The sequence below is a fragment of the Megachile rotundata genome, chromosome 4 (genome assembly GCF_050947335.1).
Source record: "Megachile rotundata isolate GNS110a chromosome 4, iyMegRotu1, whole genome shotgun sequence".
NCBI classification, from domain to species: domain Eukaryota; kingdom Metazoa; phylum Arthropoda; class Insecta; order Hymenoptera; family Megachilidae; genus Megachile; species Megachile rotundata.
Window position 1 is genome coordinate 11653099 of NC_134986.1, and position 15777 is coordinate 11668875.

General features: G+C 33.8%; 1 protein-coding gene across 9 annotated transcripts in view; it reads right to left on the bottom strand.

The window, feature by feature from the left end:
- The window catches only part of sick (sickie), a 295306-nt gene that overhangs the window by 202809 nt on the left and 76720 nt on the right, over nt 1-15777 (bottom strand). For 7 of the 9 annotated variants that reach the window (XM_076531057.1, XM_076531062.1, XM_076531053.1 and 4 more), the window contains 2 exons: nt 13709-13826; nt 11881-11933 (listed from right to left, as the gene is read on the bottom strand). In XM_076531057.1, the coding sequence (XP_076387172.1) occupies nt 11881-11933; nt 13709-13826 (171 nt within the window). Of the gene's footprint in view, nt 1-2461; nt 2700-2780; nt 3620-11880; nt 11934-13708; nt 13827-15777 lie in introns of those variants that run through there. The other 2 variants (XM_076531060.1, XM_076531059.1) reach the window with 2 other exon arrangements.

A 15777-nucleotide genomic window follows, 5' to 3' on the forward strand; every position in this document is an offset into this window, starting at 1 on the left:
TTACAAGTTTCTAAATAACCACTTCTACTTCTTATTAAAAAATGAAGAATTTCTCTATTTTCAATCAGATGTCAAACACAATTCAGTTTGCAAACCATATCTTTACGACTTTACATAACAGTCCGAAACTCAGTACAGTTAAAGACCTAAATTTTCGCCTCAAACATCACGTAACAACATGAGGCCGATATTATAAAATTCATAGAAGTTCCAACATGATTCACACAGTTATATTTCCATTACAAAATGCAGATGTAAAAATTGTTAGTTATTAATACCATAATTAAGTTTAACGAATTTTTTCCGCAAAGTCTTAACTGCTGCAGTGATTTATGAGGACGAGTATCGAATGTTGGTCGAACCAGTGACTATTTGTCACTGGTTTCAGCTTCAAACGAAAAGCCACCATTTGTCTTGGTTGTCTCGTCAAAAATTTTAAATCGTAGCTTGCTGCGCTGCCTTTGAAACCGAGCATCATTTGTATCGCGAAGATCACGATAAAACGATTTTTTCGTTTTATTCGCGTCTTTCATCCATTTGTTTCAAATTCAAGAAAATTAGGGCGTCGCAGATTTTATCGAGACTTCCAGATTTTTATTTAGAAATTTTTAATCATTTGCGCTCCAAAGGTGACTCACAGCCACCATTATATTTAATACAATAATTTTAAATAAGCATTTTTTAACTGATTCTATAACATGACACGTGTGATGTATGAACATAGTGAAACAAACAATAGTGGAAATTGTTAGTAAAGAAATAATAACGTTAAGAAAATTTGTTTAACTTTTTAACTAAGTTTTAAACTTGTTGCTAAACAGTCAAATTACCTTCGAGTGCAAAAGGTTAAATTTGCAAGTCTGTAAACCTGTGGTTGGAGAAAGTGGAAATTGGGAAAAGTGGGGATTAAGAAAATTGAGAATTGGGGAAAATGGGAATTGAGGAAATAGAGAATTGGGAAATTGGGAATTGGGGAAAGTGGAAATTGGGGAAATTGGGAATTGGGGAAATTTCGAATTGGGGAAATTTGGAATTAGGGAAATTGTAAATTGGGAAATTGAGGAATTAGGAAAATTGAGGAAATTGAGAATTCGGGAATTTGGAAATTTGGGAATTGGAAAAATTAGAAATTGGGAAAATTGCAAATTGGGGAAATTGGGAATTGGGGAAATTGGGAATTGGGGAAATTGGGAATTGGGGAAATTGGGAATTGGGGAAATTGGGAATTGGAGAAATTGGGAATTGGGGAAATTGGGAATTGGGGAAATTGGGAATTGGGGAAATTGGGAATTGGGGAAATTGGGAATTGGGGAAATTTGGAATTGGGGAAATTGGGAATTGGGGAAATTGGGAATTGGGGAAATTGGGAATTGGGGAAATTAGAAATTGGGAAAATTGCAAATTGGGGAAATTGGGAATTGGGGAAATTAGAAATTGGGAAAATCGCAAATTGGGGAAATTGGGAATTGGGGAAATTAGAAATTGGGAAAATTGCAAATTGGGGAAATTGGAAATTGAGGAAATTAGAAATTGGGAAAATTGCAAATTGGGGAAATTGGAAATTGAGGAAATTAAGAATTCGGGAATTTGGAAATTTGGGAATTGGGGAAATCAGAAATTGGGAAAATTGCAAATTGGGGAAAGTGGAAATTGGGAAATTGAGAATCGGAAAAATTGTGAATTGTAGAAATTGGGAATTCGAAACCCATGTGCATTCCATAAAATAAATTAATAATTAATAATAATGGTTTCGATAATGATAAAATTACCGTTTAAATGATTCGATAAAGCGAAACTGGTTTTATGTATTGAGCCGATTAATTAATTTTCATCCTGTACAATATCCGGTGTTTACTGGAATCGGCGGGAAAATATAATTAGAGAGACTGTTGCTGCATTTGAAGCAACAGGCCAAACTCGTTGAGAGCTGATGATAGACAGAGTCCACAGATGTTCGTTTCCGAGTATGTCTCTTTTCGATTAAACAAACTTTCTGCTCCATACGGTTGCACGAAATAGAATTTTAATTATTATGTACTATAACATAGTTGTATAAGTTATATAGTTACGTGATATGACTAAACAACTGAAAAATGAAGTTGCGTCTTGTCGTGCATTCCTTCACGAGTTTCTTTAAACAAACTCAAGTAATCTCTCAAAAATATTGTCCTACTTTTATCTTATCATCTTGACAACAAATATATTAGTTCTTTGTTCAAATTATCTGTGTTTGATCTTCGATTAAGAGAATTTTTGTCTTGTTCAAACTGTCATAACAAGTTTTTTTATGGCTTTGTTTATGACATATTTTAGATTGCAATGAACAACAGTTTAAATATGCTTTTTACTAGCAAGAAAATTAACTTTGCTATTTTAAGAATTTTAAAAACAAAGGTGAAGTAAACAATTTAAATTTAAATTTAAATTTAATAATTTATTATGTGAAGGTTTGTATAATTACCAGTATGTCAAACTCTTGTCATCTTCGTCCATGAAGTCTCCACAAAAATCGTTGCAATAGTCAATATAGTTAGTGACATTCTAATTGTAAGGACTATGCAATGTACTATTACACTCTCTGATAATCACAAAACTTGTCGAATAATTTCACACTCATTTCAACAAACTCCAAGAAGTCTCACCTGTAATGCCACATTTCAATATTTACGATATTTTTTCGGTGATCCACACATCTTTCACTATAAATAAAATATACTACAGATTATTAAAAACCAAACGACACAACAAAAATTCAACACTTCAAATATTTAGAAACCAACCCCCAACATCTGATAGTTTCGTGTCCCTGCTTCACATACTTTACTACTCGACTCACACGTACAATTTACACAATACAAGACTAATACTCGCGATTCTTAAAAGAAGGGAATATCGGTAAAATAAAATAAACAAAAAACAAAAGGCAGATCGATAAAGTGAAGTAAACAGCTATCCTTATAAATGAACCTATTAAATAAATGTCATACGTCATATGATCATAAATATACGTCTCTAGACACAATTGTACGAGGGTGGTTTTCGTGGTCACATTACGCGTTGATGGTAAAGTTCATGTGGTCAGATATCGATCAAACCTTTTTGACAATAAAACATGAAATCAATGTAAGAGCATCGGCTGCAATGTCCACCGGATCACTCGTAAGACACTAATCAATAAATGATAAAAAACGAAAACGAAGTAATGTTAAATGAATAACATATGATCACCATAAGTACACATCTCGATAGACAATTGTTCAAAGTTGTCAGTCAGTTATCGAATTCACATTCCTTGACAAGGATAAACTTCACGTGGTCAGATGTAGATTGCACCTTTCCGGTGATAAAACGCAAAGTCAATGAAGTAGGATCAAATCTAACATCCCCGCTAGCTCACCCATAAGACAACCAAGTTGTAAGACACTAACCAAATAAAAAACACAAAATTAAATTAATGTTAAATATCCACCACAAATACACATTCCAACAGACAATCTCCCAAAACTGTCACTTATCTCATTTCAACAAGACTAAACTTCACGTGGTCAGATATCTATCGATTTCGACAAAGCGCAAAGTCGATGGAGGATCGACAGCAGCATCCGCGCTACCGGATCACCCGTGAGACACTAACCGACGAGAGACAGAGAACGCAGACACGAGGTTGAGGTAAGCTACACCGCAATTGGTCCGGTCGGTAGGTGGAGGAGAGTATGCTAGCAGAAAAGAGACGGAGTACAGAAAAGTGGATATGGTATGGGAAGCAGAAAGTAAGCAGGTAGTGGGAGTCGAGTAGTAGTCGGTTGCGTGTACCAGCTTTTAAAAGCAGGTATCCACCACGTGGCTGCTGCTACTCGCACACGCGGAATCTGTTTGTGGATTGGTTCACCCACTTTGCTGGATGAATCGGTGTCTGTGCATTAGATCGTTATGATTCTGTATGCTGGAGTGTTCTGTACTTTTAGGGGTGGAATTATTTTTTGGGGTGTGATGGGTGTTTGAGTGGAAGTGTGGGGCTGAGGTGGAGAAAGTGAAGCTAATTGTTCTGAAATGTGGAATAGAGGGTTTAGGATTTTAGGAAATTTTGGATTTGGAGGTTTGGGGATTTAGGGATGTGGGAATTTGAAAAGTGATAAAATTTGGGGGTTGGGGATTTGGAGATTTGGGGATTTGGGGATTTGGAGATTTGGGGATTTTGTAATATGAGAATTTGGAGATTTAAGGGTTCGGGGATTTGGGAGTTCAGGGATTTGGGAATTCAGGGATTTGGGAGTTCAGAGATTTGGGAATTTAGGGATTTGATGATTTGAAGATTTAGAGATTTGGGGAATTTAGGGACATGGAATGTTGGAGATTTGGGGATTTGGAGAATGGGATATTTAGGAATTTGGAGATATAGGATTTTGTGAATTTGTGAGTTTGGGAAACTAGTAGCTTAAGAATCTTGGGATTTGGGGGTTTGAGGATTTGGGCATTTAAGAATTTGGAGGTTTGAGGATTCGGAGGTTTGAGGTTTTGGGAGTTTAAGGATTTGGGGGTTTGAGGATTGGGGGGTTTGAGAATTTGGGAATTTAAGGATTCGGGTCATTTGAGAATTTGACGATTTGAGTATTTGGATATTTAAATATTTCCAAATGTAGGGAATTGGAAATTTATGAATTCTGAGGTTTCAAGATTTGTAAATTCGTGAGTGATCATCATCATCCGAGAGTTTGCACGTCCCATACCCTTCAGGTCACAAACTTACCCATCGCCTCAGAAAAACTCTACGATAGCTACAACGAAAGTTCACTCACGTTCACGTAAGCAATAAAACCTACAAGTTATACACTGTCCACAAGAAAGAATCTCTTCTTGCCGGATACTAATTAATGACAGAACGAGGGATAGAATTATAGTCGATAGAGAAGAACCGTTCAGAAATTGCACGCTGTGTAGGTGCATTGCCGCCTTCTTCTACAAATTTTTTTTCTATTACCACGTTCTTTCTTAATGATTAGCCAGCTAGCTGTCGGCAATATACCTCGTACATGGGTCTCGGTTAACTATAATAATTAACCACGAATGTTGCGGACGTAACAAAAGATATTACAAATGCATTGGTTTGAACAAACAGTTCTGTCGCTTTTTAAAAAAGATTTTCAAACATACAACATATGTAGGAAACATTTTATAAAAAAGCATAGTGTTAACAATTTATAAAATTGCATAGTGTTAATAATTTATGAAATTGCATAGTATTCACAGTTTATATAAAATTGCTTAGGATTAACAGTTTATATAAAATTGCTTGGTATTAACAATTTATATAAAATTGCTTGGTATTAACAATTTATATAAAATTGCTTAGTATTAATAATTTATAAAATTGCACAGTATTAACAATTTATATAAAATTGCTTGGTGTTGACAATTTATAAGATTGCATAGTATTAAAAATTTTTTAATTTGCATGGCATTAACAATTTATATAATATTGTTTAGTATTAACAATTTATATGAAATTGCTTAGTGTTAACAATTTATGTGAAATTGCTTAGTATTAACAATTTATATAAAATTGCTTAGTATCAACAATTTCTATAAAATTGCTTAGTATCAATAATTTATATAAAATTGCTTAGTATTAACAATTCGTAAAATAGCACAGTATTAACAACTTATAAAACAGCATAATACTAACAATTTCTAAAACTGCATCTAACCACAGAATTCACAACAAGACACAAAAATTTCACACCTCTGAAAAAAGTCAAATTTTCTGTCCAGTATCAAATTCTTTGCAATAAACGTCCCTTAATTATACGAATCAACTAAAGTTCAAAAGCTGTGAAGACAGCTGCTGCCACGTCAACGTGAACGTGTTAATAGTCGCTAAATACGTTACCGAATCATCGGAACTATTATGTGGAACTATTAAGGGTGTTTCATTTTCTCGAGAAAAATGAGTCGAGTGTTTTCCACAAAGGTTTCTTACGGGGAAACCATAGCCGTGTTTCCCGGCTATTCACACGATCCCTCTTTCAACCTGCTGCGCAAACATTCTGTCCAGGTACATATCTGGGACACCTGTAGCGAACCTTTTCGTCAACTGAAGGACTCGGTATAACAGTGTGTTTACACTCGAACCTCCTGTGATCGCTATATCTAACGAATAATCGCGAAAAATATTTATTTTCTCTTTTTTTCTGTACTATTTCGGTAAATACGGAAACGTAGAAATGATACTTTGGGGTGATGCCTTAGGGACCTTGAAATCTTCAGAGGAGGATGTTAAGAGATTGATATTTTGTGTGAAGTTTGTGAAGGACATTTAGAGATTGGTTTCAGAGATTTTTTAGGGAATTATTTTGTTATTGAGAATATTTGTCAGGGAATAATAAAGATTAGTAGATTTTAAGTGAATGATGAGTAAAGGGAAGATGGAAATGTGGAAACTTTGGGGTTTGGGTAGTGTAGGAATTTAGGAATCTAGGAATCTAGGATTATCGGAATCTACGAATCTAAAAATCTAAGAATCTGAGAAACTAAAAATCAACAAATCTAGAATTTACGAATGCAAAAATTTAGGAATCTAGTAACCTAGGAATGTAGAAATCTACAAATCTAAGAATCCAGGAACCTCGCAATCTAGAAATCTAGGAATTTACTAACTTAGAAATTTAGGGATGAAAGCATCTAAGAATCTAGGAAGCTGAGAATCTTAAACTTTAGGAATTTGAGAACATAGCATGGGAGACGTGAAATTCGAGAACATAGAAATTTGCGAATTTTGGAATCTGAGAGCGTGAAATTTGGGAATTTAAGAATTTGGAAATTTTGATATTTGGGAGCATGAGATTTGGGAATTTAGAAATTTGAAAATTTTGGAAACTGAGTGCGTGAAATTTGGGAATTTAGAAATTTGAAAGTTTGGATATTTGGAAGCGTGAGATTTGGGAATATAGAAATTTTGAAATTTTGAAAACTGAGCGCGTGGAATTTGGGAACTTAGAAATTTGGAAATTTTGGAATTTGAGAGCGTGGAATTTGAGAATTTAGAAATTTGGAAATTTTGGAAACTGAGAGCGTGGAATTTGGGAATTCAGAAATTTATAAATTTTGGAAATTGGAGCGTGAAATTTGGGAATTTAGAAATTAGCAAATTTTGGAAACTGAGAGCGTGGAATTTGGGAATTCAGAAATGTATAAATTATGGAAATTGAGAGCGTGAAATTTGGGAATTTAGAAATTAGCAAATTTTGGAAACTAAAAACGTGGAATTTGGAAATTTAGAAATTTGAAAATTTTGATATTTGAGAGCATAAAATTTAGTAATTTACAACTGTCCAAACTTTCATATCTATAATCATAAAATTTGTAAATACAGAAATTCGTACAGTGAAGTATATTTATGAACATCTACAGTCCTAAACGTAACGAGCCCCTACCATATCGAATATGGCGCATCGCATTTAATTCTAGATATTCCCTTTTATTTATAATTTATTAGAATAGGATCGTTAAAAGACGGTCGGTTGACTAATAATGTATACACCCAATGAGTCACACTCACGGCAGTGGACTCTTGGTGAAATAGAAATAGATCGCGATGGACCGGCTCGGACGGTCAGAGATGCGACGCCGGCCACCGGTTCCGGTTTAGTCGATGACTCTTTTAAAAACACCCAAATGTTAGTTTCCCGGAAAAAAACGCTTGAAATAATAAATCAAGTTACCAACTATTTTATAAACAACGCTTCTTTTAAACTTGGCTAACTATCCCTTTCTGTGTATTTATTCTTACTGATAAGATTCTGACTCACTTCGTTCGCTTCTTGGATCTGATACTTTAAATCGATGCAATTATATTTTACAATATGTTACTTGACAAATTTTATATAATATTCGATTGCAAATGTAAAATTTTACACAAAAACTTAACTGTTTAACTAAAAGATCAAATAGCCTTGTGCTTATATCATATGTGACATATGTAATGAACAGTATAAATTGAAATACATTAATTATTTATAGAAGAAACAAAGAACAGGAATATTTAAGAGCTATCAATGTCAAGAAAATGATATATACTAATAAATTAAAAAATTGAGCACTTTTGTTCATATATCATATGTGACATATGTGACCAGCACTACAAAGTCAGTTATATTAATTATTTATAAGAAAAGTAACCAAAAGGTACATTTAAAGGCTCTCAATATTAAGAAAATGATACACAGTAATAAATTGAAAGATGAAAGTGAAGGTTCAAGTACCCTTGTCCTTATGTCATATGTGACATATGTGACCAGCACTACAAAGTCAGTTATATTAATTATTTATAAGAAAAGCAACCAAAAAGTACATTTGAGGGTACTTAATATTATGAAAGTAGTGCACCCTAATAAATTAGAAAATGAAATTGAAAGCACAAGTACCTTTGTTCTTATATCATATGTGACATACGTGACCAGCTCTGTATGTACAATAAATTACAAGAAATTCTGTGGATATTTTAAAAAAAGCAAATGGTAAAATTGATTGCAATAACAAAAGGATTCAGCGACAACGAAAGAAGTTTAGAGAAGGAGTTTCGCTACCCTAAGCAACGAGAAACAAGCATCGAGACGTTGCTTTCCAATTTCGCGGTGTCGAGGGTGGACGAAGAAAAGAAGAAGGGCTCTGGTCTATAATTAAAGCAACGCGGCTGCCACGGGCGAGAACGTGCCCAAATGTACGCGGTTGTATACGGTAAAACGCGAAACTTGGATCACGTGTTTTCCTTCAACGCTCGAACACGCGACTTGCACGTCAGTTTACGGTTCCTGTCTACTCCTGCGACACGTCCAACTCGTAAACCCGAGAAAACTTGCTGTACGCCCTCAATTTCTGCTGGATTTATCATGCGGTTGCCGTTTCCCGAGTTTTTTAGCGCCGTCACTTACCATGCTAAACGCGAGATTATAAATTGGAAATAAAGCGGAAATTCAATTTCATCTTTTAAGTCAATGTATAAATATTGAAGGATAGTTAGTTCGATAAGCAAATATTGGAGAGTCAAGGAATATTGGAGGATGATTAATGAGGACGAATAATAATAATAATAGAAAGTAATGTGTCAATTTTTTTAAATCTCAAATCTTCCAAATTTCTAAATTTCCCAATTTCACAAATTTTTAAATTCCCAAATTTTCAAATTCCTAAATTCCCAAATTCTGAAGTTTCCAAATTTCTAAAATCCCCAATTTCCCACATTTACAAATTCCTAAGTTCCCCAATTTCACAAATTTCCAAATTCTCAAGTTTCCAAATTTCTAAATTCCCCATTTTCACAAATTTCCAAATTTTGAAATTCCCCAATTTCCCACATTTCCAAATTCTCAAATTTCCGGATTTATAAATTTTCAAATTTTCCAGTTTCCAAATTTCTAAATTCCCCAATTCCCAAAGTTCCTAAAATCCCCAAAATCCCTAAATTCCCGAAATTCCCAAAAATTCCCAAGAATCCTAAAATTTCCAAATTCCTCTATAATATCATATTCCTATAATAACTATCTACTTGTTCCAAAAAGACAGAATACATATTACACAAGAAATGTCTGCATACAAACACACATAATTTCCTAGCATTCTATCAGTTGACGAATCGTCGTCTGGTCAAGGGAAATCCGCTTTAGAAATAACCTTTCAAGATACACGATTACTGCTTTGCATTATAAATGTTATCTAAGCTCATCTTCGATCCTCACCGTGCTCACTCAAGATTATGCAAATAGAGAACACGAGAAGGCGTTATCCTGCGAAATGTAACTCAACTTCGTCGATCTATCCGGATGTGACGCAGCTCGTTTTCACCATGCAGTTGTCATCCATAAAACACCATTTTATACTGGGTGTTTTCAAAATAATCGTACAACCGCAAAATTGTTTGAATTTACATAAAAAAAATAGAGAAAAAAATATACAATACAATTTTGTCATATGGCTCTTCATTTTTTGAAAAGAATTGAGTTTGAACAGGTTCAAAAATTTATAAAAAATAATCTTCTTACATGAATATTAAAAACTTGTAACTTCGTAATTACAACTATAATTATAAAAAGAAACTCAATAAAAATAAACATCTGAGGCCAAGAAACATAATTCTCAGACATTCTCTCAATCATAAAAAAAATAAAAATATAATGTACATAAAATATTGAATATGTCATTGAACAAATACTATCATATAAAATGTTCCTCAAAAAAAAAAATAAAATACAAACAAAATTTAATTTCATTAAACGACTTGTGTCATTTAAAATTAATCCAACTAACAATAAGTCCAACTAAGATAAAAATGAAATGAAAACAAAATATATGTTCATATTTTATTACTTCCGATTGCGAACGAAGATAGTCAACAATAATTTATGACACTTCAGTATAATGCAGTTGAACAGACGAGTGCCACACTCGTCCAGACTTAATCTACCTACCCTAAATCGTGAGCCTTCTATTTTTAAAAAGACAACTTGTAAAGCTCTGCAACCTACGGTGATCGACTTTCATCACCTCAGGCCGAACTTCAAGAAACTTTCTAGACTTTCACCAATTTTATTTACCATTTGACATTTTGCTTTTTTATTATTGATACTTTTTAACGATTTAAAACTTTCTGATTTTGCGGGAGGTTTTGTGAAAAGTAGCGAGTTAGGTAATAAATAACTTGTTATTCATTTCACTGAGTAATTGATAGAGAATTTGTTCATTGCACTAAATAGTTAGATAACTGATTGAATAACTTGTTATACATTACACTAAATAATTGGAGATTGGGGAAAATTTGGGGATATGCCAAGTGAGAAGATGAGGTATTTGGAAATTTACGATATTGAGAATTTAAAAATTTGACAATTTAGAATTTTGACAATTTAGGAATATAACAATTTGGAAATTTGACAATTTAGGAATATAACAATTCGGAAATTTGACAATTCAGTAATTTAACAATTTAGAAATTTGACAATTCAGTAATTTGACAATTTAGAAATTTGACCATTCAGAAATTTAACAATTTAGAAATTTGACAATTCATTAATTTGACAATTTAGAAATTTGATAATTCAGTAATTTCACAATTTAGAAATCTGACCATTCAGAAATTTAACAATTTAAAAATTTGACAATTCAGTAATTTGACAATTTAGAAATTTGACAATTCAGAAATTTAACAATTTAGAAATTTGACAATTCATTAATTTGACAATTTAGAAATTTGATAATTCAGTAATTTCACAATTTAGAAATCTGACCATTCAGAAATTTAACAATTTAAAAATTTGACAATTCAGTAATTTGACAATTTAGAAATTTGACCATTCAGAAATTTAACAATTTAGAAATTTGACAATTTAGAAATTTGACAATTTAAAAGCTTGACAATTCAGAAATTTGTCATTTTGGAAATTTTTAAATATTAGAACTTGGGAATTTGAAAACTCAACACCTGCAGATTTGCAAGTGTAAGAATTTGAGAATATCAAAATTTACCAACATAAAAATTCATAAATTTAAAAACTAAAAACATAGGAAGCCTACGAAAAATTTGAAAATTTGTCCCCCAAAAAAATTCGACACTCAAAAATTTCAAAATGGCTCACTACGAACCTTAAAATACTTCTAAACACACCATCACGGTATTCGTGTCATGAAATCATGTCAATATAATCGATCAAAGTCACCCATTCACGATATTATTACTCATTCTATTAAATTATTACTCATTTTCCACTCGTTTCTCATTAAAATTTTATGCACCGTCATTGAACATCATATTTGCAAATTACACGGAAATGTGTCTTCAAACGTTTTCTTATTAATCGTCACAAAGAAACATTTGCAAAACTAAAAACTCACCATTTGTTGAGCGTTTCTCGGCTTCCTGTTAACGTCGATCACCTTTTGGTTGGCTGTAACGAGAAACATGCAATAATTAATCGAGAGGTGACATGTCACGCTGGCTAACGGGCTAACCGTGAATTTAGCGAGGCGCATCGAATATGGCGTACGCGTGTAACACGTGACCGCGTTGCCCTAACGACTTTATCGTCAATTTATGTGTTATGGCTAACTGTCCAACACCATAAACGTTTCGGCCATTCAGTACTGTTACCTGCCAGTTGATCATTGACGTCTCTTTCATTCACTTCGAAACGTATGGTTACCGATATAATTGTCACTCGCGAATCTATTCGTAATTTCTAGCTGAATAGGCATTCTAACTGTTACAAGCTTTAGAAATTTCCGTTTGTTGGACTAAATTCGTATACAACTTCAGAGTAATAATTTACGGAAATAAAATGGGAGAGTTTTGTCAGGATGCATTTTGTAGCTTTTCATTTTTACAATTTTTCAAATTAATTGTTTCAAAAATATAATAAAATATATATGTATGCAGGGTATTTCACAATTAGTATGCCACACATGGATAATTAGAGCGCGAGGATCATTACGCGTTGAATTACTACGCATTGGTTAATTACGCGTTAGATTACTACGCGTTGGTTAATTATGCGTTAGATTACCACGCGTTAGATTCCTACGCTTAGAATTACCACGCGTTGCATTACTACGCGTTGGACTAATACGCGTTGAATATCCACGCGCTGGATTACTACGCGTCAGATATCCACACGCTGGATTACTACGCGTTAGATTACCACGCATTAGATTCCTACGCTTAGAATTACCACGCGTTGAATTATTACGCGTTGGATTACTACGCGTTGAATATACACGCGTTAGATTACTACGCATTGGATGTCCACACGCTGTATTACTACGCGCTGTATTACTACGCGTTAGATTACTACGCATAGGATTACCACGCGTTGCATTACTACGCGTTGGACTAATACGCGCTGAATATCCACGCGCTGGATTACTACGCGTTAGATATCCACACGCTGGATTACTTCGCGTTAGATTACCACGCATTAGATTCTTACGCTTAGAATTACCACGCGTTGCATTATTACGCGTTGAATTACTACGCGTTGACTATGCACGCGCTGGATAACTACGCGTTGGATATCCACACGCTGTATTACTACGCGTTGGATTACTACGCGTAGGATTACCACGCGTTGCATTACCACGCGTTGGATAACTACGTGTTATCCGAAGCTGCCGCTCTCGCGTCTGCGCATGCGTAATCCTCGCGCTCTGACTGATCCGTGTTTTTCCTTAATAATTGAAAAACGAAGCTTCAAACCCCATTTTTGCAAAGAGAAATGTTATTCAGAATCATGTCAGCTACCCTCCATTTCAGGGACCTACACTAGTTGTGAGGCACCCTGTATATTTCTTTTATATTTTTATCACATTTGTTATCATATTTAACGGATTTAATTTGATCTGAATTTTTAGAAATAAACTATACAGAGAAGTCTGAAATTTTATCATATTTAGTGTTTCATGTTTCACTGCAACGTAACTATAATATAAACGAAAATTCAAGAACAATACACAAAAAATTACTATTCTCTATCCGAAGAATGTCTACTTGATAAAATTAAAATGTATCAAAAGATCTCACCCAAATTCGTTATTTGTATTTATAGAATGGTGCAGTAAAAATTAATGGTTCGTTAGGAATTTTCAAGTGGTTATGCAAGTTGTAACGTGTATAGTAGTTAAGGGTTAACACAGGAAGAAAGTAGCATGATAATATTGAGTTACTCACTGACTGCCTCAACTAGGTCAGCTAGAAGAACACCGTCGCAGAGATCAGTCTGAAGATCCGTCACTCTTCTTTTACAGCCACCTCTTTCTAGATAATAATTCGCCCAATCCGTGTAGATCTGTTAACAAAAGAAACATTTCAACGTTATTAAATATTAAATTAGATTGTTATGGTGTTAAATTAGATGGTTTTAAACTTTAACGATTTGTATGTTCATTAATTTCAACCTCCTAAAACTACCTAAATCTTCCAAAATCTTCCTAAAACTACCTTTCAGTCTTCCAAACCCACCTCAGTTTATTAAAATTAAAAATCTGAAAAGTTGCACATTACAAAATCTCGCAACATCAATCTCCACTTCAAATTCAGTGAATTCACGCGCCTGTATCCTTCAGACACGTGTTCGCGTGTCAGCGAGTGGTTCTTTCGTCCCCAAGAATTCACCGTTATCCCCATTCCCAGATTTCAACGCGTACAGTTTATCGCTGATTAAAACCACCAAGTTTCCCTCCGTGGCTTAGTTAATAATGAAAATTAGAATCTGCGTGCTGACCCGAAATTATGAAGGAAGTTCATCCTGTTTCTCTCTTTGCCGCGCTCAAAAATAGTACAGTGTCTCGACTGGTCCGCGTGGCCGATATACACATGTGTGTGTATTTCCACATACAGAAAACACTAACACGTCGTTCGTGTACGTACACACAGACATGAAGGTGGAAACGGAGACGCGTACGTGGTCAAACGGGTAGATGAATCGCGTATGTAAATATACGCGTGTCTCCATGGAATACGAATGCACGCACACGCACACGTGCATCATCTTCTTCCCATAGGTGCAAATAGAAAAACAGAACCCCCTGGCTGTGTGTACAGGCTGTTCCTAAATTGAACGATCAAACTGTGTATTTTATAAACACGGTCAATTTTTGTAACCTTTGGATGAGGACACATATGTAAATTTTAAATTGTGGACATATGATTGTGCATATATGTAAACTTTATATTATGTACATATAATTATGTATATGTGTAATCTTAAAATTAAGGACATGTGATTAAGTGCATATATAAACTTGAAATTATATACACGTAATTATGTATGCATATGTGGAAACTTGAGATTAAGAACATGTAATTGTGTACATGTGTAAACTTGAAATTATATACATGTAACTGTGTACACATATGTGGAAACTTGAGATTAAGAACATGTCATTGTGTACATATGTAAACGTGAAATTATATACATATAACTGGGTATACATATGTGGAAACTTGAAATTAAGGACATGTACATGTGTACATATGTAAACTTGAAATTATATACACGTAACTACGTATGCATATGTGGAAACTTGAGATTAAGAACATGTAATTGTGTACATGTGTAAACTTGAAATTATATACATGTAACTGTGTATACATATGTGGAAACTTGAGATTAAGAACATGTCATTGTGTACATATGTAAACTTGAAATTACATACATGTAACTGTGTATACATATGTGGAAACTTGAAATTAAAGACATGTGAATTGTGTACATATGTAAACTTGAAATTACATACATGTAACTGTGTATGCATATGTGTAAACTTGAAATTAAAGACATGTGAATTGTGTACATATGTAAACTTGAAATTACATGCATGTAACTTTGTATACATGTGTGTAAACTTGAAATTAAAGACATGTGAATTGTGTACATATGTAAACTTGAAATTACATGCATGTAACTTTGTATACATGTGTGTAAACTTGAAATTAAAGACATGTGAACTGTGTACATATGTGGATCTGTACCAAATGAATTTTCCAACCAAATAGACAATCAACGTGTACGCATTAAAACATATATGTAAACGTATATATGAAATATAACACATGCGACATTAAGAGTTGCATAAAACAATCGTGTCAAAATATTAATTTCGAAACAGCCTGTATGCAGATGTATGTAACCACTGGCCAAGAGAAAGATCGCGCGTGTATAAACGTGCACGTATGATTCGGTGACTAATTCTCTTTTCCTCCATCGAGGTTCTATCCTCGTTGTCCGCTGATCGTTC